This window comes from Azolla caroliniana, unplaced genomic scaffold (assembly GCF_043228905.1).
Source record: "Azolla caroliniana isolate FFs.n. ecotype wild unplaced genomic scaffold, voAzoCaro1.0.p SCAF_10, whole genome shotgun sequence".
Taxonomy (NCBI): Eukaryota; Viridiplantae; Streptophyta; class Polypodiopsida; order Salviniales; family Salviniaceae; genus Azolla; species Azolla caroliniana.
The window spans coordinates 8,528,350-8,553,675 of record NW_028230445.1 but is presented as its reverse complement, the minus strand read 5'-3'; the positions used below and the strand labels follow the sequence as shown (position 1 = coordinate 8,553,675).

At 38.2% G+C, this 25,326-nt stretch overlaps 1 protein-coding gene and 17 non-coding genes across 18 annotated transcripts; 1 reads left to right on the top strand and 17 right to left on the bottom strand.

Moving 5' to 3' along the window:
• Nucleotides 1-3,560: 3,560 nt before the first annotated feature.
• LOC147858953 (uncharacterized) lies at nt 3,561-6,146 on the top strand. Its single transcript, XM_087325842.1, has one exon. The coding sequence runs from the start codon at nt 3,595-3,597 to the stop codon at nt 5,371-5,373; it is 1,779 nt and encodes a 592-aa protein (XP_087181968.1). The 5' UTR covers nt 3,561-3,594; the 3' UTR covers nt 5,374-6,146.
• A 6,885-nt stretch (nt 6,147-13,031) lies between these two features.
• TRNAF-AAA (transfer RNA phenylalanine (anticodon AAA)) lies at nt 13,032-13,104 on the bottom strand. The gene has a single exon. It is a non-coding gene; the product is annotated as a tRNA-Phe (tRNA).
• A 1,089-nt stretch (nt 13,105-14,193) lies between these two features.
• TRNAF-GAA (transfer RNA phenylalanine (anticodon GAA)) lies at nt 14,194-14,266 on the bottom strand. The gene has a single exon. It is a non-coding gene; the product is annotated as a tRNA-Phe (tRNA).
• Nucleotides 14,267-16,584: 2,318 nt separating this feature from the next.
• TRNAF-GAA (transfer RNA phenylalanine (anticodon GAA)) lies at nt 16,585-16,657 on the bottom strand. The gene has a single exon. It is a non-coding gene; the product is annotated as a tRNA-Phe (tRNA).
• Nucleotides 16,658-17,188: 531 nt separating this feature from the next.
• Nucleotides 17,189-17,261, bottom strand: TRNAF-GAA (transfer RNA phenylalanine (anticodon GAA)). The gene has a single exon. It is a non-coding gene; the product is annotated as a tRNA-Phe (tRNA).
• Nucleotides 17,262-17,792: 531 nt separating this feature from the next.
• On the bottom strand, nt 17,793-17,865 carry TRNAF-GAA (transfer RNA phenylalanine (anticodon GAA)). Its single transcript has one exon. It is a non-coding gene; the product is annotated as a tRNA-Phe (tRNA).
• A 531-nt stretch (nt 17,866-18,396) lies between these two features.
• On the bottom strand, nt 18,397-18,469 carry TRNAF-GAA (transfer RNA phenylalanine (anticodon GAA)). Its single transcript has one exon. It is a non-coding gene; the product is annotated as a tRNA-Phe (tRNA).
• A 452-nt stretch (nt 18,470-18,921) lies between these two features.
• On the bottom strand, nt 18,922-18,994 carry TRNAF-GAA (transfer RNA phenylalanine (anticodon GAA)). The gene has a single exon. It is a non-coding gene; the product is annotated as a tRNA-Phe (tRNA).
• Nucleotides 18,995-19,446: 452 nt separating this feature from the next.
• Nucleotides 19,447-19,519, bottom strand: TRNAF-GAA (transfer RNA phenylalanine (anticodon GAA)). Its single transcript has one exon. It is a non-coding gene; the product is annotated as a tRNA-Phe (tRNA).
• A 532-nt stretch (nt 19,520-20,051) lies between these two features.
• Nucleotides 20,052-20,124, bottom strand: TRNAF-GAA (transfer RNA phenylalanine (anticodon GAA)). The gene has a single exon. It is a non-coding gene; the product is annotated as a tRNA-Phe (tRNA).
• A 532-nt stretch (nt 20,125-20,656) lies between these two features.
• TRNAF-GAA (transfer RNA phenylalanine (anticodon GAA)) lies at nt 20,657-20,729 on the bottom strand. The gene has a single exon. It is a non-coding gene; the product is annotated as a tRNA-Phe (tRNA).
• A 532-nt stretch (nt 20,730-21,261) lies between these two features.
• On the bottom strand, nt 21,262-21,334 carry TRNAF-GAA (transfer RNA phenylalanine (anticodon GAA)). Its single transcript has one exon. It is a non-coding gene; the product is annotated as a tRNA-Phe (tRNA).
• A 532-nt stretch (nt 21,335-21,866) lies between these two features.
• On the bottom strand, nt 21,867-21,939 carry TRNAF-GAA (transfer RNA phenylalanine (anticodon GAA)). Its single transcript has one exon. It is a non-coding gene; the product is annotated as a tRNA-Phe (tRNA).
• Nucleotides 21,940-22,471: 532 nt separating this feature from the next.
• On the bottom strand, nt 22,472-22,544 carry TRNAF-GAA (transfer RNA phenylalanine (anticodon GAA)). The gene has a single exon. It is a non-coding gene; the product is annotated as a tRNA-Phe (tRNA).
• A 532-nt stretch (nt 22,545-23,076) lies between these two features.
• Nucleotides 23,077-23,149, bottom strand: TRNAF-GAA (transfer RNA phenylalanine (anticodon GAA)). Its single transcript has one exon. It is a non-coding gene; the product is annotated as a tRNA-Phe (tRNA).
• Nucleotides 23,150-23,680: 531 nt separating this feature from the next.
• Nucleotides 23,681-23,753, bottom strand: TRNAF-GAA (transfer RNA phenylalanine (anticodon GAA)). The gene has a single exon. It is a non-coding gene; the product is annotated as a tRNA-Phe (tRNA).
• Nucleotides 23,754-24,283: 530 nt separating this feature from the next.
• On the bottom strand, nt 24,284-24,356 carry TRNAF-GAA (transfer RNA phenylalanine (anticodon GAA)). Its single transcript has one exon. It is a non-coding gene; the product is annotated as a tRNA-Phe (tRNA).
• A 521-nt stretch (nt 24,357-24,877) lies between these two features.
• TRNAF-GAA (transfer RNA phenylalanine (anticodon GAA)) lies at nt 24,878-24,950 on the bottom strand. The gene has a single exon. It is a non-coding gene; the product is annotated as a tRNA-Phe (tRNA).
• Nucleotides 24,951-25,326: the final 376 nt, after the last annotated feature.

The following is a 25,326-nucleotide window of genomic DNA, read 5'->3' as shown; positions in this document are numbered from 1 at the left end:
AAGTTCCCATGAAGTACTATGTATATGGTTCATAAACAAAATTCTCGAATAGCTATGGATTAAAGTTGAGCGATCAACTAGAGATCAAGATTACGTTTAGATATCTAGTCTCATCCACACTCCCTTAAACATGAACGTTATCAAACAATGATATTCAAATATTCAATCTGATGCTCTCCCAACTAATCTATCCCTGCAACTTGCAAGTGTGTATATTTCCACCTATTTTGGGTTAATAAACAAAAATCTCGAATGAGTGTGGACTAAAGTTTCGCAATCAAGTAGAGATTAGGATTACATTTAGTTGTGGTTGTGCAATTGATTAATTCTATTAATGTTCAATATCTAGTCTCATCAACTCCCCCTTAAACATTGCGCTCAAGATGGAATTAGCATGAAACATGACCATATTGAAACCCAAAAGGACAAGACTTGTCTACATTAACAGGATGTTTATATGTTCATTTCATTCATAGATTTCTTGTCAAATAATTCATTCAAATGTGTCTCTTGAAAGTTTTTGTTGCCTTTTGTGGTGAACGTGGATTGAGCACGTGACCTTCATATCTTCAGTTTGACGCTCTCCGAACTGAGTTGTCCCCACAACTTCCCATCAAATACTGTCTATATGGTTCAAGAACAAAATTCTTGAATAACTGTGTATTAAAGTCGAGCGATCAACTAGAGATCAAGATTACGTTTAGATATTTGGTCTCATCCACTCCCCCTTAAACATGAACGTGTATTGAACAATGTTGTTCAGATATTGAATCTCACACTCTCCCAACTGATCTATCCCTAGAACTTGCGAGTGTGTATATTTCCACCTATTTTGGGTTAATAAACAAAAATCTCGAATCTGTGTGCATTAAAGTTTCGCTATCAAGTAGAGATTAGGATTACGTTTAGTTGTGGTTGTGGAGTTGATTAATTCAATTAACGTTTAATATCTAGTCTCATCAACTCGCCCTTAAACATTGTGTTCAAGATGGAATTAGCATGAAACATGACCATATTGTCACCCAAAAGGATAGGACTTGTCGACATTAAAAGGATGTTTATATGTTCATTTCATTCGTACATTTCTCGTAAAATAATGCTTTCAAATGTGTATCTCGAAAGTCTTTGTTGCCTTTTGCGATGAACGTGGATTGAACACGTAAGCTTCAGATCTTTAGTTTGACGCTCTCCAAACTGAGCTATCCCCACAACTTCCCATCAAATACTGGCCATATGGTTCAGAAACAAATTTTTTCAATACCTGTGGATTAAAGTTGAGTGATCAACTAGACATCAAGATTACGTTTAGATATCTGGTCTCATCCACTCCCCCTTAAACATGAACTTGTATCGAACAATGATGTTCAAATATTCAATCTCACGCTCTCCCAACTAATATATCCCTGCAACTTGCGAGTGTGTATATTTCCACCTATTTTGTGTTAATAAAAAAAATAATTTAATTAGTGTACATTAAAGTTTCGCGATCCAGTAGAGATTAGGATTACGTTTAGTTTTGGTTGTGCAGTTGATTAATTCAATTAATGTTGAATATCTAGTCTCATCGACTCCCCCTTAAACATTGCGCTCAACATGGAATTAGCATGAAACATGACCATATTGTTACCCTAAAATACAAGACTTGTCAACATTAACAGGATGTTTCATGCTAATGTTGAACGCAATGTTAAAGGGGGAGTCGATAAGACTAGATATTCAACGTTAATTGAATTAATCAACTGCACCAACACAACTAAACGTAACCCTAATCTCTACTGGATCGCGAAACTTTATATGTTCATTTCATTCGCACAATTCTTGTCAAATAATGCATTTTTTAAAGTGTTTGTTGTCTTTTCTAGTGAACGTGTATCGAACAATGATGTTCAGATCATCAACCTAACGCTCTCCCAATTGATCTATCCCCGCCACTTGCTAGTGTGTATATTTCTATGTATTTTGGGTTAATAAACAAAAATCTCGAATCAGTGTGCATTAAAGTTTCTCGATCAAGTAGAGATTAGGATTACGTTTAGTTGTGGTTGTGCAGTTGATTAATTTAATTAACGTTGAATATCTAGTCTGATCGACTCCCCCTTTAACATTGCTCTCAACATGGAATTAGCATGAAACATGACCATATTGTCACCCAAAAGGACAAGACTCGTCGACATTAACAGATGTTTATATGTTTATTTCATTCGTACACTTCTTGTCAAATAATGTATTCAAATGTGTCACTCCAAAGTGTGTTGTCTTGTGTGGTGAACATGGATTGAACATGTGACCTTTAGATCTTGAATCTGACGCTCTCCCTGCAACTTGCTATCAAAAGTATATATATATTTCTATCTGTTTTGGGTTAGTTAACAAAAATCTCTAATAATTGTAATACTATTTTGACAACTTTTTATTATGAGAAAGTGTTTAATACCATACAAGAGTGGAGTAAGGTTTAGCTTAATTAATGTCTATTGGAATCAAATAGGAGATTAAGGGGATATGGTAATAGCTCTAAATCACTAAGTAAAAGGAGAAAACCCAAGACAAGACAAGACCTACAAAAGTCAGCAAAGATCTTCCACACATTCCCTCTAAATAAGGTGAAGTTGTCTTCACCTTATTAAGAGAGAAAGTTGTAAGTAATGGATTCCGATGTATGTATATTTAGGAGCCACACTTGTATTTCACTGAAGGATACATGAAGTACAAGATCTCTTAGATATGCATTTGATACTTGTATATCGCAAAATGCAAACAAGCATACTATATACAACTCACACTCCACATCCTAGTACTTAATTACCCTTGCATATTAGTCTCTCTCTTTTTTTATTTCTTACATCCATTTTTTTGGCTATCAATTTTGTCTATTTATTTTGCATACTTGCAAGGTGTACATGTTTTGACTATCATGATGGTTTTCGGTTTCCAATGGACATAACCTAATCACATGCAAACAAACATGCATGCACTCTTACATCTTCTTATACGACTAACATGATGTGATTGGGACTATGAAGATGTTCTCGTAGCACACCCGGAGTGCGTCGAGAGGGTGGGTAGGTGGTGTTTTGGTCAGTGTTGTTCATTCTCGTATGTGCTTCATAATAATATATACCAAGTCTAGCTTCACCTTCTGACCATGACCTTAACCTTGACCTTGAACGGACTTCCCTACCAAGAAAAGTACGGGAAATTTGATACCACATAATGTATTATGTTTAGCTCGACCTTCTGACCATGATCTTGACCTTTACCGGACTACCCGACCCTGGGAGGAAAGGGAAATTTACTATTCCAGAATGTATTAGCTCTAGCTTGAACTTCTGAACATGACCTTGACCTTGACCTTGATTGGACTTCCCTATCCAGGAAGCCAAGGGAAATTTACTATTGCTGAATGTATTTATTATGTCTTAGCTTGATCATTTCACCATAATCATGACCTTGACCTTGACCTTGACCTTGACCTTGACCAGATTTCCCCACCCAGACCTGACTTGTCTGCTTGGCCAGACCAGACCCGACCTGACCCAACTCAGACCCAGCACAGAAAAACAGAACGAAGAAACGCACACTCTCGAGCAACAAATGTTGGGGATTCGACTGGCAACATCCATCTCCATCTATCCTGCTCCTGCAGCTCCCTGCAGACCTGTTGGCATCATCGTCTTCAATGATGAGGACGGCTGCGCTTTGACACGTTCAAGAAAGGAAAGGGGGGGAGGAGGAATCGCTGTTGTTAGTAGGGTTTTTGTTGTTCCTTCAGCCCAAAGCAACAGCAGAAGTGGCGATGGCGGCCGTAGTAATGGTCAGAGAAGGAGAAGGATGTGGTCTTCCTCTTCCAACTCCAACTCCGATTCTGAATCCCGATCCGACACAGACTCCATGAAATCCAATTTCAAGGAGGCGCCCTTCACCTTGCCCTCTTTCAAGGTATCAGAGGCCAAAGAAGCGGTAGATGTTTGCAGGATATTGCTTGAAGAAGAAGAAGAAGGAGATGGAGGCGCCGGCCTTGAGCATGCCTTGTCGGCCCTGTTGCCCAAGCTCCAGACACGCATATTGGCTCGCATTCTGAAGCAGTTGAGGCAGCCTGCTGTTGCCTGGAGCCTCTTCCGCTGGGCCCAAAGGCAGCCTTTGTTCATGCACGATTACTACACTTTTTATGCCCTAATCCATGTCCTGGGCAAGGCTGGGGATCTGGACGGCATCTGGACAGTCATCGAGGACATGAGGAATGCTGGGTTGAGAGTGAAACCCATCCCTTTCACCATACTCATCTCTGCATATGCCAAGTCCGGAATGCTGAAAGAAGCAGAAATGACACTTCATTCGATGCGTGAATTCCACTGCAAGCCTAACGTCTACACATACAATGCCATCCTGTTCGCGTTGCTCCACAACAATCGACCAGAAAGAGCACTGTTTACCTTCTCCAAAATGCTGCACTCTGGATGTGCTCCTGATGAGGCCACATTCAACACCTTAATCACAGGATTCTGTGCCAATAATCAAGTCGAGAGCGCCAACTTCTTTCTACAGGAGATGCTGAAGCAGGGTCTTTCACCTGACCTTCGGATGTTCAACACTGTGATGGCCGAGTATCTGAAGCAGGGATGCACACAGGGTGCCCTTCATACATATGGACAAGCCATGGCGAGCAAAAGCAAGCCTAATGCTGTTACATACACTATCTTTCTTCACTGGTTCTTCAGGATGGGTAAGGTAAAGGAGGCTATGCATGTGTTTGAGCAGATGGTCACCAGTGGGTCATGTCAACTAGATACAGTGTCATATACAGCACTCATTCATGGTCTTCTCAAGTCAGGAGAGAGTACATTTGCCTTGTCAGCCTTTGAGAGTCTGGCAGAGCAAGGACATGCAAATGTGGCCACTTTCAACATTGTTGTTGATTGGTTGTGCAAGGAGAGGAGAGTCATGGAAGCAGCAGTGCTGGTGCAGAAGATGGAGAAGGGATCTCCTTCCCCCGACACATTCACCTACAATTCTTTGATTCTTGGGTATGCGAAAGGGGGTCAATCGGATGTAGCCCTGCAGATTGTAAATCATATGATATCCAAGGGTTGTTCCCCAGACTTGGTCACCTACACTTGGCTTATTGAATTCTTCTGTAAGGTGGGGGAATTAAATGATGCTTGGGCATTGATCAATGATATGATGGAGAATGGTTATGAGCCAGATGCAGTTGTTTACAACCCAGTATTACATGCTTTATTTAGGGACGGCAAACATGAATTGGCAATATCTATTGCTAGTACTATGATTGAAAAGGGCTGTCAACTGAATCAGATGACATACTGTATAATGCATGGTTGGCTCCCTAATCCGATGATATCGTATCAGGTGTGATCCATAGAGAGTATTCACATAACTAGATAGAGAATGCACGTTTCGTTCTACAAATTTCCGAGGTTAATCATGATTCTCTGATGCATGGAACACTGGTACATGTGCTATGAATGAAATGAGCATGTGCAAAACAATTCTGCAGAGCAACAACAGCAACATGATGTCTGGTGCTTGAAGGAAGCATATGTTTGGTGTGGAGTAAGGAGAAACTTAGCATCCGCAGAAAGCCTTTCAAGTGTGCTTTCATGTTGTACAGGCTAACAATGATATGCCATGGATGCATGGGTTGGAGCTCTAGGCAATGACACACAACACAATCATTATCTTTGATGCTAAACCTTGTATCAAAAAATTGCAATCAAGCACATGTATTTCATGATGATGAATGAGAGGAGGATTTGTATATAGATATGTTGCCTTAGCTGGTACTACTCTTGTTCTTCTTCTTGAGACCAATGAGACTCCACCATTTCATCGTCATAGGCCTTCCTACCATGATTTGTGACCCTAGCTTGAAGGCCTGCTATGCTTTATTCTGCTGAGCATTTGGTAGAAATTAACAACATTGTCATAGGTATATTCAACGATGGCATGGACATGGGACTTGAGATCAAGCTACAAACATTCTTAGAATCACTTAGTCTATGACATACAGTGATCAATAAACCTAATGTTAAACCTTTCCCTATTTATCGTTATTTGTTTGAGCGATGTTTGCAACAATGTACTCATCCATCTCATTTGGATTTTCTAGCCTCTATGGTGGGCATTCTTGAAGAGAAGAAACATGAATCTAATAACTAAAGCTAAATGATGTCAATAAATTTTTAGTATTTAGGAAATCCTAACAACAGTGTGTCAATTATAATATCATTCTGTTATTGAATGTCTCCAGTTTTAAATGCAGGCAACTATCATAACCCGTAGGTAAACAACATTAATGTATTACGCCTTTGTTTTGTGAAACATTGTTATGTGGAGATCTTTTCCATAGTAGGAGAATTTCTGTTGCACAAACAATTCATTAAAACTTATGTTTTAAAGTACATCAATTATATAGCATGCTTTTCTGTATATCGTCATTTTTAGCTTTTCCTTTCAGAAATGATGTGATGCTAATCGATAGGGTTCGTTGACAAGTCATGATATTTTGTTTTTCCTAAATTTGCAAGTGATACTATGTGGCACAAAGGTAGTCAAGTTAATAACCTTCTACATAGTAATATTGGAATTGAAATTGTCTTGATACAAGAATTGACATGCTTCTTTTGATCATGCATTATTACTCTATTTATGTTTTTGTGTTCTATCATCTCAAGAAGAACACAAGAGATAGAGAAATTGTGGAAAAACTATGCGACATATTTTAACATAAAGGATTAATATGGGAATCTAACGTTATAAGTTTCATGCTTTGTTAATCTTGTTATTGTTTTGTGTGCAAACTACAGTAATAAATGAAATTTGATTTGGTTTTTATTAGCATTGCCCTAGGGCAGCAAATGGTTTTATTTTTAAATTTGGATCATAGTACGTAAAATTCGTGTTCGTCTGCCATATCATTCGTTTTCATACGTTGGAAAACGAACACGAATGATATGCAAATATTCGTATGTTTTTTTTTTTTTCATTTTTTTCATTTTTTTTTTCACTTTTTTTCATTTTTTTTTCAATTTTTTTCAATTTTTCCCTCTTTTCTCCCTTTTCCTCTGCACTAACGTTACGCTCTCTTCTCCTCTACAACCTAGCCTCAAACGATTTGCGATTCTGCAGAGTGCATTCAATCTTCAGGTATATTTAGTGTAGAAATATGGTTTTAATTTCAGTGATGAAATTTCTGTGCTGAAAAATCAGAAATTTCTGTGCTAAAAAATCAGAAATTTCATCACAGAAATTTCTGTGATGAAATTTCATCAACGAAATTTCAGTGATGACTGAAATTTCTGAAATTTCAATCAAATTTTCTGAAATTTCAATCATCACTGAAATTTCAGAAATTTTGATTGAAATTTCAGAAATTTCAGTGATGAAATTTCATCTTTCAGAAATTTCGTGAGTGTTTATCATTTTTTAAATTGATCCAAAAGTATGGTATTTATCATTCTTCGACAGTGTTTATCATTCTCGAATGATTGAATCATTCTCGAACACGAATGCACGAATGGTACGCATGGTTCATACTATGATTTGGATTGTGGCGCTTTGTTAATCTTGTTAATGTTTTTTGTGCAAACTACAGTAATAAATGAAATTTGGTTTGGTTTTTATTAGAATTGCCCCAAGTCAGCAAATGGTTTTATTTTCAAATTTGGATTGTGGCCCATGGGCATGGCAGTCAATTTGTAAAGTCATACAAACAATTAGTATGCATAATCTAAACCCAACATTATGAAGATTTACAATCTCACTATTTGAATCCATAATCTAAAGTTTATGGAGGACAAGCATAAAAATTACACCACATTGTCGCGGAAATCTGCCAGTATGTGTCGAAATGGGGTGGGACCACCGGGGTCTTCGACAAAGGAGCCGATAAGAGAAAGTGAGAGAAATGTGTAGTGAATATCCGAGCCGGTTTTAGGATATCTTCATCGGCACACGCGCATGGGTACGTAACCAATCCAGACTAGTCACCGGATGCCGGATGATGAGCCCACGGGTTCAAACACGTATACTGCTCCGGTCTTGTCGCCGGATTCTAGACAATGAGCACACAGGCCCAGAGACTTAGCTAAACAAGCTAGCGAAGGAAAACAGAAGATGAGAATGTGGACAGAACAGAGAGAGACACTCAATGACACAAGGAGATCCAAATAGTAACAAAGGTGATCGATTAGTCAGTAGCAGTGAGGAATACAACAGGGCACGACCGATAACAAAGCTTCGAGCTCTTAACACACACACACACACACACACACACACACACACACACACAAACTCTAGTGAGCCTCTGATTGGGATCACACAGGCTTCTAACGCTGTCTTGGCATGGCTCGCCTAGAAGCGTATCGTTATGTAGACAAAAGATATTGTGAAAGTGAGGAAGGTATCACTGGGATTATGGACAGAAGAGACGAAAAAGTAGAGATAGAGTAAATAGAGATCAACAAGATATGACAATATAGGATATAAAATGATATTTGAAGGAATAAAAGAAATTTATAATTATTTGATGAAATAGTTACAAAATGACTACGGGCGACGTTGAACCTTTGAACTTTGTCTCACAAGGTAATCACTCTTCTCTTTGTTGATAGTAAGAGCCACAACAATCTTCACTTCACTATTTCGATGAAGATAAGAATCAAACCGTCGCCCTTTCGTTGCGAGTTGAGCACCACAACCGCCAAGCTAGCTCTTGTCTTGTCTTTTCTTCTTCTCTTGCTCTTTTTATCTTATGATATCTCTTATGTAATATAATTCTATTTGATTCTCATGATATAGTATACAATATAGTTCTTCGATTTCAATTCCTTCCATATCCTTGTGACTATACTCCCTTCTCCTTTTATAGGAAGGGGATGGTTTTGCATGTGGGCCATATGTCACACATGCAGAGAGGGCTCTTGCATTTGTGCTATATGGGCATGTAGTAAAGTACATGGTTTGGACTATATATTATCAATTCAAATAATACAACATACATGGATATTGGGTAAATGGTAAGGTTTGAGACTTGTAAGGTAGATGTTGTTGGTTCAAGTCCTCTCTTGCCAATGTAATATATTATATGGTGCACATGTAGTACATTATATGGTTTATGGTATTAAACCAGACAATACTACTTCAAATAAAACAACACAAATAGTTTTATATATATTACAAGTGGTAAGGTAAACCAGACACTTTAAATGGTAAGGTTTGAGAGTCATAAGGTGGGGGTTATTGGTTGAAGTCCTCTCTTGTCCATGTAATATAATATATATGATTTTTTTATTTGCCTCTACATATAACGTATACTATTATTATAGTGTGTTGTTAATATTATCTTTATAAAACATTATCAATATTTATTTTATTTTAGTTACTTATTTATCTTATTGTAAACTTTTAATGTGAAGCTTTCGTACTTCACGACAATGCGAAACAGAGTGCTCACTACTAGCACCGGAAACTCAGAACAGAAAACTGAAACCTGCAACGCTCGGTCCGACAACACTTGGTTCTCCAAAACGATGGATGCCCCCGATTTAGATCCGTTCCTCTCCTTTTATAGAACAAGGGGAGGTCGATTACATTAGCATTGATGACAATCGCTCCTGTCAACAATCCCTCACACGATTTACTCCCATCATATCCTATTATTCCCCTCTTTTTATGGGATACTTAAAGTACTGAATAAACTATCTTTGTCTAGTACTTATTAGACCTCGGTATTTACATATATGTTTTATGTATATAAACCCTAGTTCGTGTGCATCGTTTTTGCACACCCCCGTTCACGCGCATCCGACTCCCCTTTCCTCCTATGGCTGGAATCCTTCACGACATCCACCCCCACCAAACCACACATCCTCCAATATGTGCCAATCTAGTGAAGTAGTGGGGATTCCGGCCCGTTGCTTGTCCTCCTCTGATCCTCATTCGGCTCCTAAGCCTTCCTGTCTTCTTCTTCCACCTCCGGATCCAGTTCTGGCTTGTGTCACTTCTTGAAGGCCTTATTCGCTTCCTTGCGACCGATACCACTATCTTCATTCAGTCGAGCTCCACTAGGTGGTATGTTGCGTTCTCATTGGCGCTCATCACCACGTACATGTACAACCCAAAACACCGTTTTGCGAACGTCAGGGTCGATTGATGTTGGTTGTCGAGGCTGCTGTCGTAGACCAACAACCAGTCGCATTCTTCAATCTTCTTTGGCTTCAGTCTGTGTGTCCGTTCGAACCGTCCCTTGTTCTTCCACTTCGCCTCTTCCACCTTCACCGTCGCTCATTTCACGTCCTCTGGCCTTCGCTTGAGCTGTTGGATCCGCGTTGCTAGCAACTCCTTCCGACTCATCGCGTTTGACCAGTCGACCAACATCCATGATGTTATCATTCGCTCTATCGGCATGATCGGCTCCTGTCCGAACATGAGTTTGGTTGGCATGTATCCGGTTATTGAACTGTGTGTAGTTTGGTCGGCCCATAGTGCATAAGGTAGAAGTCTCGGCCAATTTCCGACTTGTCCGTTGCATGCCCGCACTATCGCCTTGACGATCGGCATGTGCCTTCGTTCGACTTCCCCGTTCGCTTCCAGATTGTATGCCCTTGTAAGGGAGAGGTTGACCCCTATTTGGTAGAACAACTCCTCGACTTCTTGCACATCAGGGTCCCCTCGGTCGGCTACTATCTTCTGGACGCATCCATACCGGCATACTACGTCTTCAATCAGGAACCGGCATACTGCTGCGGTCGTCTTGCTCATTAAGGCCCGATCCTCCACCTGGTTCGTCAGGTCCTCTCTCACGAGCACCAAGTACCTCATTTGCCCTACCCCCATCACCATTGTCACTAGGTTGACCATCCACTTGAAGTGAATGGCTGGCGGGTAGGTCGAGTGCTACTCCTCTTGGTGTCGGATTCCGGAATGCAGTTGGCAACCCTTGCATGTCGTCACGAGCTGGACCACCATCATCTTCCTTCGGTTCACTTCGGGTGTCGTATCAATTAGAGGGACCAGCCCCTTCGGCCATCCCGGCCCGCTTGTCTTCAACCAGAACCTCATAGTTTTGGCACGTGGTTTCTACAAAACCGTTTTTTTCCTCAATCGGGATCGTCCCATCTGGTGACCTCTCAAACCCGCCTCTCCGCGCAGTCTGCTTTCTCCTTCGCCAACTTCTTTCCGGAGAAGCATTCAAGCACTATCGGCCAGAATCCGGCATCGCCTCAGGAGCCAACGCTGCTCTTACCCTTGACCCAGATGCTAGCCGACGCCGAGTAGTGGATGGTCTCTGCGTGTCGCGCCGCAACCTCCTCCATTAGCCTTTTTATCCTGCCCCGACCGATTTTTATTTCTAGTGGACGCCCTCTACGTGTACCCGACTATTCCATAGGTACATGACATTGTTCTTAAGTGCTTCGGCGAAGTCGACGCACTCTTCGAATATGGCTGACAATGTCGCACCACATGCACCTCTAGTTGATCATAGCGTGTTGTTAATATTATCTTTATAAAACATTATCAAGATTTATTAGATCCTTATGGAGTATTCTAGAATGTTCTAGAATATTTTAGATATTTATGATAATATATATAATCATGAAATATTCAAGAATGTTTAAGAATAATATTGAATGCTCTAGAATATTCTAAATATCTTGTAATAACTAAAAATATAATTATTATAATTACACATTATATATGTTATTACAATGGTTAAAGGTTCAACACATAGACCAAAAAGTTGTGGGTTTGACTCCTGATAAGCCAAAATGTATGTCTTTAGGACATTATCCCCCATTTTCGACGACGAGTTCCACGAGTCGGAAGACAAGAGTTTGGACTTGGTTTATGGGGATATTTGTTGTGAAATGCAACAACCATGTCGGAGGTATTAACAAGATTCTCGGTAAGCTCCCATGTTCGATCATTAGGTGTATAACCTAACCAATCAACCAAATAATATAGTTTGTTGCGGATGATCTTGGAGTCGAGAATGGCAATGACCTCATATTCAGATCCATTTAGAAATGTCGATTGGAGGTGGGGGAGGTGTAAGATGACCCAAAATAGAGCTTGTTGTGTAGGTCTCCAAAAGTGAAACATGGAAGACTGGGTGAAGACGCATATGAGGAGGAAGATTAAGGCGAAACGTCACATCATTGACCTTACAAGAGATCACATATGGGCCGAAACGTTGATAATCCAGTTTGTAGGAAGGTCGGGTGGTTTTAATGCTACCTTGATAGAGCCATACTCAATGGCCTACTTGAAACGTAGTCGATGAATCACACTGATGATGGTCAACAACCTTCTTTTAAGTGTTTTGGGCATCACATAAATGGTGCAGAAGTATATCTTGAACTTCTTTGAGTCGGGTGAGCCGATCTTCAAGAACCGGGTTTGCCAGAAGTTTGGGATGTTCAAGCATCGTCCAACGAGGATGGTACCCAATGTTTGCAAAAAGTGGGGAATATCCAGTAGAAGAATGTTCTGAGTTGTTGTAAGAAAATTCCGCCAAATATAATAGATCAACCCAATCATCTTGTTGATAGTGGACAAAACAATGAAGATACTGTTCTAGCTGTTTGGTTGGTGCACTCACTCAGTCTGTTAGTTTTTAGATGGTAGCCGGAAGAGAGTTTGCAAGAAGTATGTAAGAGTTTGAACATGCGTACTTCCTCCTCTTGAGTTTTTGAGTAGATCAAGATATCATCTAGGTAAACTATGATAAAGGTATCGAGGAAGTCCCGAAAAATGTCATTCGTCATATGTTGGAAAATTGTTGGTGCATTCAAAATGGCGATAACGAGTGTGGAAAGCAGTCTTCCATTCATCCCAAGAAGAATTCGAACAAGGTTGTAGGCACCTTGAAGATCTAACTTCGTGAAAAAAAATTGTCACCCAAAGGACAAGACTTGTCGACATTAACAAGATGTTTATATGTTCATTTCATGCCTAGAATTCTTGTCAAATAATGCATTCAAATGTGTCTATCGAAAGTGTTTATTGCCTTTTGCGGTGAACGTGGATCGAACACATGACCTTTAGATCTTTAGTTTGACGCTCTCCCAACTGAGCTATCCCCGCCACTTCCCATGAAATACTGTCTATATGGTTCATAACCAAAATTCTCGAATAACTGTGGATTAAAGTTGAGCGATCAACTAGAGATCAACATTACGTTTAGATATCTTGTTTCATCCACTCCCCCTTAAACATGAAGGTGTATCGAACAATGATATTCATATATTCAATATGATGCTCTCCGAACTTATCTATCCCTGCAACTTGCGAGTGTGTATATTTCCACCTATTTTGACTTAATAAACAAAAATCTCGAATGAGTGTGCATTAAAGTTTCGCGATCAGGTAGAAATTAGGATTACGCTAAGTTGTGGTTGTGCAGTTGATTAATTTAATAAACGTTGAATATCTAGTCTTGTCGACTCACCCTTAAACATTGTGCTCAAGATGGAATTAGCATGAAACATGACCATATTGTCACCCAAAAGAACAAGACTTGTCGACATTAACAAGACGTTTATATGTTCATTTCATTCGTAGATTTCTTGTCAAATAATGCATGCAAATGTGTCTCTCAAAAGTTTTTGTTGCATTTTGTAGTGAATATGGATCGCACACGTGACCTTCAGATTTTCAATCTGACACTCTCCCAACTCAGCTATCCCTGCAACTTCCCATCAAATACAGTCTATATGATTCATACTTAAATTCTCGAATAACTGTAGATTAAAGTTGAGCAATCCACTACAAATTAAGATTACGTTTAGATATCTGGTCTCATCCACTCCCCCTTAAACATGAATATGTATCGAACAATGATATTCATATATTCAATATTAGGCTCTCCCAATTGATCTATCCCTGCAACTTGCGAGTGTGTATATTTCCACCTATTTTCTTGGTCAGGTAGAGATTAGGATTACATTAAGTTGTGGTTGTGCAGTTGATTAATTGAATTAACGTTTAATATCTAGTCTCATCGATTCCCCCATAAACAATATGCTCCAGATGGAATTAGCATGAAACATGACCATATTGTCCACCCAGAAGGACAAGACTTGTTGACATTAATAGGGCATTGATATGTTCATTTCATACGTAGAATTCTTGTCAAATAATGCATTGTGTCTCTCGAAAGTGTTTGTTGCCTTTTGCGGTGAACGTGAATCGAACACGTGACCTTCAGATCTTCAATCTGACGCTCTCCCAACTGAGCTATCCCCGCAACTTCCCATCAAATACTATCTATATGGTTCACAAACAAAATTCCGGAATAATTGTGGATTAAATTTCAGGGATCAACTAGAGATCAAGATTATGTTTAGAGATCGCTTAACTTTAATCCACAGTTATTCGAGAATTTTATTTATGAACAATATAGATAGTATTTAATGGGAAGTTGCAGGAATACCTCAGTTGCAGGAGCGTCAGACTGAAGATTTGAAGGTCATGTGTTCGATCCACATTCTCTGCATAAGGCAACAAACACTTTTGAGAGAGACATTTGAATGCATTATATTACAAGAAATCTATGATTGAAATGAACATATAAACATCCTGTTAATGTCAACAAGGTTTGTCCTTTTGGCTTACAACATGGTCATGTTTCATGCTAATTGTTTCATGTTTCGATCAGACTAGATATTAAACGTTAATTGAATTAATCAATTACACAACGAAAACTAAACGTAATCCTAATCTCTACTTGATAGTGAAACAATAATAACGTTAATTGAATAAATAAACTACACAACGAAAACTAAACGTAATCCTAATCTCTACTTGATAGCGAAACAATAATGCACACTGATTCGAGATTATTGTTTATTAACTCAAAATAGGTGGAAATATACACACTCGCAAGTTGTAGGAATAGCTCCGTTCAGAGAGTGTTAGATTGAATATCTTAATATCATTGTTCGATACACCTTCATGTTTAAGGGGTTGTGGAGGAGACTAGATATCTAAACGTAATGTTGATCTTTAGTTGATCCCTCAATTTTTATCCAGAGTTATTCGAGAATTTTGTTTATGAACCATATAGACAGTTTGGATGGGAAGTTGCGGGGATAACGTCAAACTGAAGATCTGAAGGTCACATGTTCGATCCACATTCACCACAAAAGGTACCAAACACTTTAGGGAGACATATTTGAATGCACATATAAACATCATATTAATGTCATGAATCATGATAATATGATCATGAATCATGATAATTCCATCTTGAGCGCAATGTTTAAGGGGAACTCGATGACACTAGATATTCTACATTATTTGAATAAATCAACTGGACAACCACGACTAAACGTAATCCTAATCTCTACTTGATCGTGAAACTTTGATGTATACTCATTCGAGATATTTGTTTATAGCCTCAAAATAGATGGAAATATACACACTTGCAAGTTGCAAGGATAGATTAGTTCAGAGAACATCAGATTGAATATCTGAATATCATTGTTCGATACACCTTCATGTTTAAGGGGTAGTGGATGAGACTAGATATCTAAACGAAATGTTGATCTCTAGTTGATCGCTCAACTTTAATTCACAGCTACTAGAGAATTTTGTTTATGAATCATATAAACAATATTTGAGGGCATGTTGCGGGGATAGCTCAGGTGGGAGAGCGTCAAACTGAAGATCTGAAGGTCACGTGTTCAATCCACATTCACCGTGAAAGGCATCGAAAGAAACATTTGAATGCATTATTTGACATGAAATCTACGACTAAAATGAACATACAAAAATACTATTAAGGTCGACAAGTCTTGTCCTTTGGGTGAAAATATGGTCATGTTTCATGCTAATTCCATCTTGAGCGCAATGTTTTAGGGCGAGACGACATTAACAAGATGTTTATATGTTCAATTTATTCGTAGATTTCTTGTGAAATAATGCATTCAAATGTGTCTCTTTAAAGTGTTTGTTGCCTTTTTCGATGAACGTGGATCGAACGCGTGATCTTCGGATCTTCAGTCTGACGCTCTTCTGACTGAGCTATCCCTGCAAATTCGCATCAAGTACAATCTATATAGTTCATAAACAAAATTCCCGAATAATTGATCAAAATTTGACCGATCAACTAGAGATCAAGATTACGGTAAAGATATCTAGTCTCATCCACTCCCCATAAACATGAACGTGTATCAAACAATGATGTTCAAATATTCAATCTCACGCTCTCCCAACTTATCAATCCTCGCAAGTTCCGAGTGTGTACATTTACACCTATTTTGGGTTGCTAAACGAAAATCTCGAGTATGTGTGCATTAAAGTTTCGCGATCAAGTAGAGATTAGGATTATATTTCGTTCTGGTTTTCGAGTTGATTAATTAGATTAAAGTTGAATATTTAGTCTCACAGACTCCCCCTTAAACATTACGCTCAAGATAGAATTTGCATGAAACATGACCATATTGTCAACCAAAAGCATAACAATTGTTGACATTAATAGGATGTTTATATGTTCATTTTATTCGTAGACTTCATGTCAAAGAATGCATGCAAATGTGTCTCTCGAAAGTGTTTGTTGCCTTTTGCGGTGAACGTGGATCGAACACGTGACCTTCAGATCTTCAGTCTGACACTCTCCCAACTGAGCTATCCCCGCAACATCCCATCAAATATTGTGTCTATGACTCACAAACAAAATTCCCGAATAACTGTGGATTAAAGTCGAGCGATCAATTAGAGATCAACTTTACGTTTAGATATCTAGTCTCATCCACTACCCCTTAAACATAAAGGTGTATCAACCAAAAATTTCAGATATTCAATCTGACGCTCTCCCAAATTATCTATCCTTCCAACTTGCGAGTGTGTATATTTCCACCTATTTTGACTTAATAAACGAAAATCTTGATTTTGTGTGCATTAATGTTTTGCTATCAAGTAGAGTTTAGGATTACGTTTAGTTCTAGTTGTGTAGTTGATTAATTCAATTAACGTATAATATCTAGTCTAATCGATTCCCCTTTAAACATTGCGATCCAGATGTAATTAGCATGAAACATGACTATATTGTAACGGAACAGAACAAGACTTGTCGCCATTAACATGATGTTTATATGTTAAGTTTATTCGTAGATTCCTCGTAAAATAATGCATGCAAATGTGTCTCTCGAAAGTGTTTCTTGCCTTTTGCAGTGAACGTGGATCGAACACGTGACCTTCAGATCTTCAGTCTGACGCTCTCCCAACTGAGCTATCCCCGCAACATCCCATCAAATATTGTCTCTATGGTTCACAAACAAAATTCTGAATAACAGTGGATTAAAGTTGAACAATCGATTAAAGATCGACTTTACGTTTAGATATCTAGTCTCATCCACAACCTCTTAAACATAAAGGTGTATCGAACAATGATATTCAGATATTCAATCTCACGCTCTCCGAATATATCTATCCCTGCAACATTCGAGTGTGTATATTTCCACCTATCTTTACTTAGTAAACAAAAATCTTGTTTGAGTGTGCATTAATATTTCGCTATCAAGTAGAGATTATGAATAGGTTTCGTTGTAGTTGTGTAGTTGATTAATTCCATTAACGTTTAATATCTAGTCTCATCGATTCCCCTTTAAATATTGCGATCCAGTTGTAATTAGCATGAAACATGACTATATTGTAACTGAACAGAACAAGACTTGTCGCCAGTAACAAGATGTTTAAATGTTAAGTTTATTCGTAGATTCCTCATAAAATAATGCATGCAAATGTATCTCTCGAAAGTGTTTGTTGCCTTTTGCGGTGAACGTGGATCGAACACGTGACCTTCAGATCTTCAGTCTGACGCTCTCCCAACTGAGCTATCCCCGCAACATCCCATCAAATATTGTCTCTATGGTTCACAAACAAAATTCTGAATAACAGTGGATTAAAGTTGAACAATCGATTAAAGATCGACTTTACGTTTAGATATCTAGTCTCATCCACAACCTCTTAAACATAAAGGTGTATCGAACAATGATATTCAGATATTCAATCTCACGCTCTCCGAATATATCTATCCCTGCAACATTCGAGTGTGTATATTTCCACCTATCTTTACTTAGTAAACAAAAATCTTGTTTGAGTGTGCATTAATATTTCGCTATCAAGTAGAGATTATGAATAGGTTTCGTTGTAGTTGTGTAGTTGATTAATTCCATTAACGTTTAATATCTAGTCTCATCGATTCCCCTTTAAATATTGCGATCCAGTTGTAATTAGCATGAAACATGACTATATTGTAACTGAACAGAACAAGACTTGTCGCCAGTAACAAGATGTTTAAATGTTAAGTTTATTCGTAGATTCCTCATAAAATAATGCATGCAAATGTATCTCTCGAAAGTGTTTGTTGCCTTTTGCGGTGAACGTGGATCGAACACGTGACCTTCAGATCTTCAGTCTGACGCTCTCCCAACTGAGCTATCCCCGCAACATCCCACCAAATATTGTCTCTATGGTTCACAAACAAAATTTCGAATAACAGTGGATTAAAGTTGAACGATCAATTAGAGATCAACTTTATGTTTAGATATCTAGTCTCATCCACTATCCCTTAAACATAAAGGTGTATCCAACAATGAAATTCCGGTATAGAATCCAACGCTCTCCGAACATATCTATCGCTGCAAGTTGTTAGTATCTATAATTCCACGTATCTTTACTTAATAAACCAAAATCATGTTTGAGTGTGCATTAATATTTCGCTACCAACTAGAGATTCGGATTATGTTTGGTTGTAGTTGTGCTGTTGATTAATTCAATTAATGTTTAATATCTAGTCTCATGGATGTTTATAACACGATGTTTATATGTTAGGTTTATTCGTAGATTCCTCGTAAAATAATGCATGCAAATGTGTGTTCGAAAGTGTTTGTTGCCTTTTGCGGTGAACGTGGATCGAACACGTGACCTTCAGATCTTCAGTCTGACGCTCTCCCAACTGAACTATCCCCGCAACATCCCACCAAATATTGTCTCTATGGTTCACAAACAAAATTTCGAATAACAGTGGATTAAAGTTGAACGATCAATTAGAGATCAACTTTATGTTTAGATATCTAGTCTCATCCACTATCCCTTAAACATAAAGGTGTATCCAACAATGAAATTCCGGTATTGAATCCAACGCTCTCCGAACATATCTACTGCTGCAAGTTGTTAGTATCTATAATTCCACGTATCTTTACTTAATAAACCAAAATCATGTTTGAGTGTGCATTAATATTTCGCTACCAACTAGAGATTCGGATTATGTTTGGTTGAAGTTGTGCTGTTGATTAATTCAATTAATGTTTAATATCTAGTCTCATGGATGTTTATAACAGGATGTTTATATGTTAGGTTTATTCGTAGATTCCTAGTAAAATAATGCATGCAAATGTGTGTCCGAAAGTGTTTGTTGCCTTTTGCGGTGAACGTGGATCGAACACGTGACCTTCAGATCTTCAGTCTGACGCTCTCCCAACTGAGCTATCCCCGCAACATCCCATCAAATATTGTCTCTATGGTTCACAAACAAAATTCCCGATTAAGAGTGGATTGAGGTTGAACGATCAATTAGAGATCAACTTTACGTTTAGATATCTAGTCTCATCGACCAGCCCATAAACATAAAGGTGTATCCAACAATGATATTCCGGTATTCAATATGACGATCTCCGAACATATCTATCCCTGCAACTTGTCAGTGTGTATATTTCCACGTATCTTTACTTAATAAACCAAAATCTTGTTTGAGTGTGCATTAATATTTCGCTATCAAGTAGACATTTGGATTATGTTTGGTTGTAGTTGCGTAGTTGATTAATTTAATTAATGTTAAATATCTAGTCTCATCGATTGCCCTTTAAACATTGCGATCCAGATGTAGTTAGCATGAAACATAACCATATTGTAACCGAACAGAACAAGACTTGTCGCCAATAACAGGATGTTTATATGTTAAGTTAATTCGTAGATTTCTTGTAAAATAATGCATGCAAATGTGTATCTCGAAAGTGTTTGTTGTCTTTTGCGGTGAACGTGGATCGAACACGTGACCTTCAGATCTTCAGTCTGACGCTCTCCCAACTGAGCTATCCCCGCAAGATCCCATGAAATATTGTCTCTATGGTTCACAAACAAAATTCCCGAATAACAGTGGATTAAAGTTGAATAATCAATTAGAGATCAACTTTACGTTTAGATATCTAGTCTCATCCACTACCCCTTAAACATAAAGGTGTATCCAACAATGATATTCCGGTATTCAATCCGACGCTCTCCGAACATATCTATCCCTGCAACTTGTCGGTGTGTATATTTCAAAGTATCTTTACTTAATAAACCAAAATCTTGTTTGAGTGTGCATTAATATTTCGCTATCAAGTAGAGAATAGGATTATGTTTGGTTGTAGTTGTGTAGATGATTAATTGAATTAACGTTTAACATCTAGTCTCATCGATTCCCCTTTAAACATTGCGATCCAGATGTAATTAGCATGAAACATGACCAGATTGTAACCGAACAGAACAAGACTTGTCGCCATTAAGAGGATGTTTATATGTTAAGTTTATTCGTAGATTCCTCGTAAAAGAATGCATGCAAATGTGTCTCTCAAAAGTGTTTGTTGCCTTTTGCGGTGAACGTGGATTGAACACGTGACCTTCAGATCTTCAGTCTGACGCTCTCCCAACTGAGCTATCCCCGCAACATCCCATGAAATATTGACTCTATGGTTCACAAACAAAATTCCCGAATAACAGTGGATTGAGGTTGAACGATCAATTAGAGATCAAATTTACGTTTAGATATCTTGTCTCATCCACTACCCCTTAAACATAAAGGTGTATCCAACAATGATATTCCGGTATTCAATCCGACGCTCTCCGAATATATCTATCCCTGCAACTTGTCAGTGTGTATATTACCACGTATCTTTACTTAATAAACCAAAATCTTGTTTGAGTGTGCATTAATATTTCGCTATCAAGTAGAGATTAGGATTATGTTTGGTTGTAGTTGTGTAGTTGATTAATTCAATTAACGTTTAATATCTAGTCGCATCGATTGCCCTTTAAACATTGCGATCTAGATGTAATTAGCATGAAACATGACCAGATTGTAACCGAACGGAACAAGACTTGTCCCCATTAAGAGGATGTTTATATGTTAAGTTTATTCGTAGATTCCTCGTAAAAGAATGCATGCAAATGTGTCTCTCAAAAGTGTTTGTTGCCTTTTGCGGTGAACGTGGATTGAACACGTGACCTTCAGATCTTCAGTCTGACGCTCTCCCAACTGAGCTATCCCCGCAACATCCCATGAAATATTGACTCTATGGTTCACAAACAAAATTCCCGAATAACAGTGGATTGAGGTTGAACGATCAATTAGAGATCAAATTTACGTTTAGATATCTTGTCTCATCCACTACCCCTTAAACATAAAGGTGTATCCAACAATGATATTCCGGTATTCAATCCGAGGCTCTCCGAATATATCTATCCCTGCAACTTGTCAGTGTGTATATTACCACGTATCTTTACTTAATAAACCAAAATCTTGTTTGAGTGTGCATTAATATTTCGCTATCAAGTAGAGATTAGGATTATGTTTGGTTGTAGTTGTGTAGTTGATTAATTCAATTAACGTTTAATATCTAGTCGCATCGATTGCCCTTTAAACATTGCGATCCAGATGTAATTAGCATGAAACATGACCAGATTGTAACCGAATAGAACAAGACTTGTCGCCATTAAGAGGATGTTTATATGTTAAGTTTATTCGTAGATTCCTCGTAAAAGAATGCATGCAAATGTGTCTCTCAAAAGTGTTTGTTGCCTTTTGCGGTGAACGTGGATTGAACACGTGACCTTCAGATCTTCAGTCTGACGCTCTCCCAACTGAGCTATCCCCGCAACATCCCATGAGATATTGACTGTATGGTTCACAAACAAAATTCCCGAATAACAGTGGATTGAGGTTGAACGATCAATTAGAGATCAAATTTACGTTTAGATATCTTGTCTCATCCACTACCCCTTAAACATAAAGGTGTATCCAACAATGATATTCCGGTATTCAATCCGACGCTCTCCGAATATATCTATCCCTGCAACTTGTCAGTGTGTATATTACCACGTATCTTTACTTAATAAACCAAAATCTTGTTTGAGTGTGCATTAATATTTCGCTATCAAGTAGAGATTAGGATTATGTTTGGTTGTAGTTGTGTAGTTGATTAATTCAATTAACGTTTAATATCTAGTCGCATCGATTGCCCTTTAAACATTGCGATCCAGATGTAATTAGCATGAAACATGACCAGATTGTAACCGAACAGAACAAGACTTGTCGCCATTAAGAGGATGTTTATATGTTAAGTTTATTCGTAGATTCCTCGTAAAAGAATGCATGCAAATGTGTCTCTCAAAGGTGTTTGTTGCCTTTTGCGGTGAACGTGGATTGAACACGTGACCTTCAGATCTTCAGTCTGACGCTCTCCCAACTGAGCTATCCCCGCAACATCCCATGAGATATTGACTCTATGGTTCACAAACAAAATTCCCGAATAACAGTGGATTGAGGTTGAACGATCAATTAGAGATCAAATTTACGTTTAGATAGCTTGTCTCATCCACTACCCCTTAAACATAAAGGTGTATCCAACAATGATATTCCGGTATTCAATCCGACGCTCTCCGAATATATCTATCCCTGCAACTTGTCAGTGTGTATATTACCACGTATCTTTACTTAATAAACCAAAATCTTGTTTGAGTGTGCATTAATATTTCGCTATCAAGTAGAGATTAGGATTATGTTTGGTTGTAGTTGTGTAGTTGATTAATTCAATTAACGTTTAATATCTAGTCGCATCGATTGCCCTTTAAACATTGCGATCCAGATGTAATTAGCATGAAACATGACCAGATTGTAACCGAACAGAACAAGACTTGTCGCCATTAAGAGGATGTTTATATGTTAAGTTTATTCGTAGATTCCTCGTAAAAGAATGCATGCAAATGTGTCTCTCAAAAGTGTTTGTTGCCTTTTGCGGTGAACGTGGATTGAACACGTGACCTTCAGATCTTCAGTCTGACGCTCTCCCAACTGAGCTATCCCCGCAACATCCCATTAGATATTGACTCTATGGTTCACAAACAAAATTCCCGAATAACAGTGGATTGAGGTTGAACGATCAATTAGAGATCAAATTTACGTTTAGATATTTTGTCTCATCCACTACCCCTTAAACATAAAGGTGTATCCAACAATGATATTCCGGTATTCAATCCGACGCTCTCCGAATATATCTATCCCTGCAACTTGTCAGTGTGTATATTACCACGTATCTTTACTTAATAAACCAAAATCTTGTTTGAGTGTGCATTAATATTTCGCTATCAAGTAGAGATTAGGATTATGTTTGGTTGTAGTTGTGTAGTTGATTAATTCAATTAACGTTTAATATCTAGTCGCATCGATTGCCCTTTAAACATTGCGATCCAGATGTAATTAGCATGAAACATGACTATATTGTAACTGAACAGAACAAGACTTGTCGCCAGTAACAAGATGTTTAAATGTTAAGTTTATTCGTAGATTCCTCATAAAATAATGCATGCAAATGTGTCTCTCGAAGTGTTTGTTGCCTTTTGCGGTGAACGTGGATCGAACACGTGACCTTCAGATCTTCAGTCTGACGCTCTCCCAACTGAGCTATCCCCGCAACATCCCATCAAATATTGTCTCTATGGTTCACAAACAAAATTCCGAATAACAGTGGATTAAAGTTGAACGATCAATTAGAGATCAACTTTACGTTTAGATATCTAGTCTCATCGACTACTCCATAAACATAAAGGTGTATCGAACAATGATATTCCGGTATTCAATATGACGCTCTCCGAACATATCTATCCCTGCAACTTGTCAGTGTGTATATTTCCACGTATCTTTACTTAATAAACCAAAATCTTGTTTGAGTGTGCATTAATATTTCGCTATCATGTAGAGATTAGGATTATGTTTGGTTGTAGTTGTGTAGTTGATTAATTGAATTAACGTTTAATATCTAGTCTCATCGATTGCCCTTTAAACATTGCGATCCAGATGTAATTAGCATGAAACATAACCAGATTGTAACCGAACAGAACAAGACTTGTCGCCAATAATAGGATGTTTATATGTTAAGTTTATTTGTAGATTCCTCGTAAAATAATGCATGAAAATGTGTCTCCGAAATTGTTTGTTGCCTTTTGCGGTGAACGTGGATCGAACACGTGACCTTCAGATCTTCAGTCTGACGCTCTCCCAACTGAGCTATCCCCGCAACATCCCATCAAATATTGTCTCTATAAAATTCCCGAATAACAGTGGATTGAGGTTGAACGATGAATTAGAGATCAACTTTACGTTTTGATATCTAGTCTCATCGACTAGCCCATAAACATAAAGGTGTATCCAACAATGATATTCCGGTATTCAATCCGACGCTCTCCGAATATATCTATCCCTGCAACTGGTCAGTGTGTATATTTCCACATATCTTTACTTAATAAACCAAAATCTTGTTTGAGTGTGCATTAATATTTCGCTATCAAGTAGAGATTAGGATTATGTTTGGTTTTAGTTGTGTAGTTGATTAATTCAATTAACGTTTAATATCTAGTCTCATCGATTCCCCTTTAAACAGTGTGATCCAGATGTAATTAGCATGAAACATGACCAGATTGTAACCGAACAGGACAAGACTTGTCGCCAATAACAGGATGTTTATATGTTAAGTTTATTCGTAGATTTCTTGTAAAATAATGCATGCAAATGTGTCTCTCGAAAGTGTTTGTTGCCTTTTGCGGTGAACGTGGATCGAACATGTGACCTTCAGATGTTCAGTCTGACGCTCTCCCAACTGAGCTATCCCCGCATCATCCCATGAAATATTGTCTCTATGGTTCACAAACAAAATTCCCGAATAACAGTGGATTAAAGTTGAACGATCAATTAGAGATCAACTTTACGTTTAGATATCTAGTCTCATCCATTACCCCTTAAACATAAAGGTGTATCCAACAATGATATTTCGGTATTCAATCCGTCGCTCTCCGAACATATTGACGAGAACTCGACGTTCCTTATGTCCGACGCTCGGCCACAACCGAGATTCTTTCCATACACAGAAAAACAGGTAATGAAACGCGACACAAAGGGGAGAAATGGTACACAGGAGGTTGACGAGGAAAACCCCAAAATAGGGGAAAAACCACGGCAGCTCTCAGGCTGCAAACTGTCACTATGTAGGA

What these genes read in the sequence shown, in the direction of transcription:
- LOC147858953 (XM_087325842.1), top strand. Translation starts at nt 3,595, where the DNA reads ATGTTGGGGATTCGACTGGCAACATCCATCTCCATCTATCCTGCTCCT.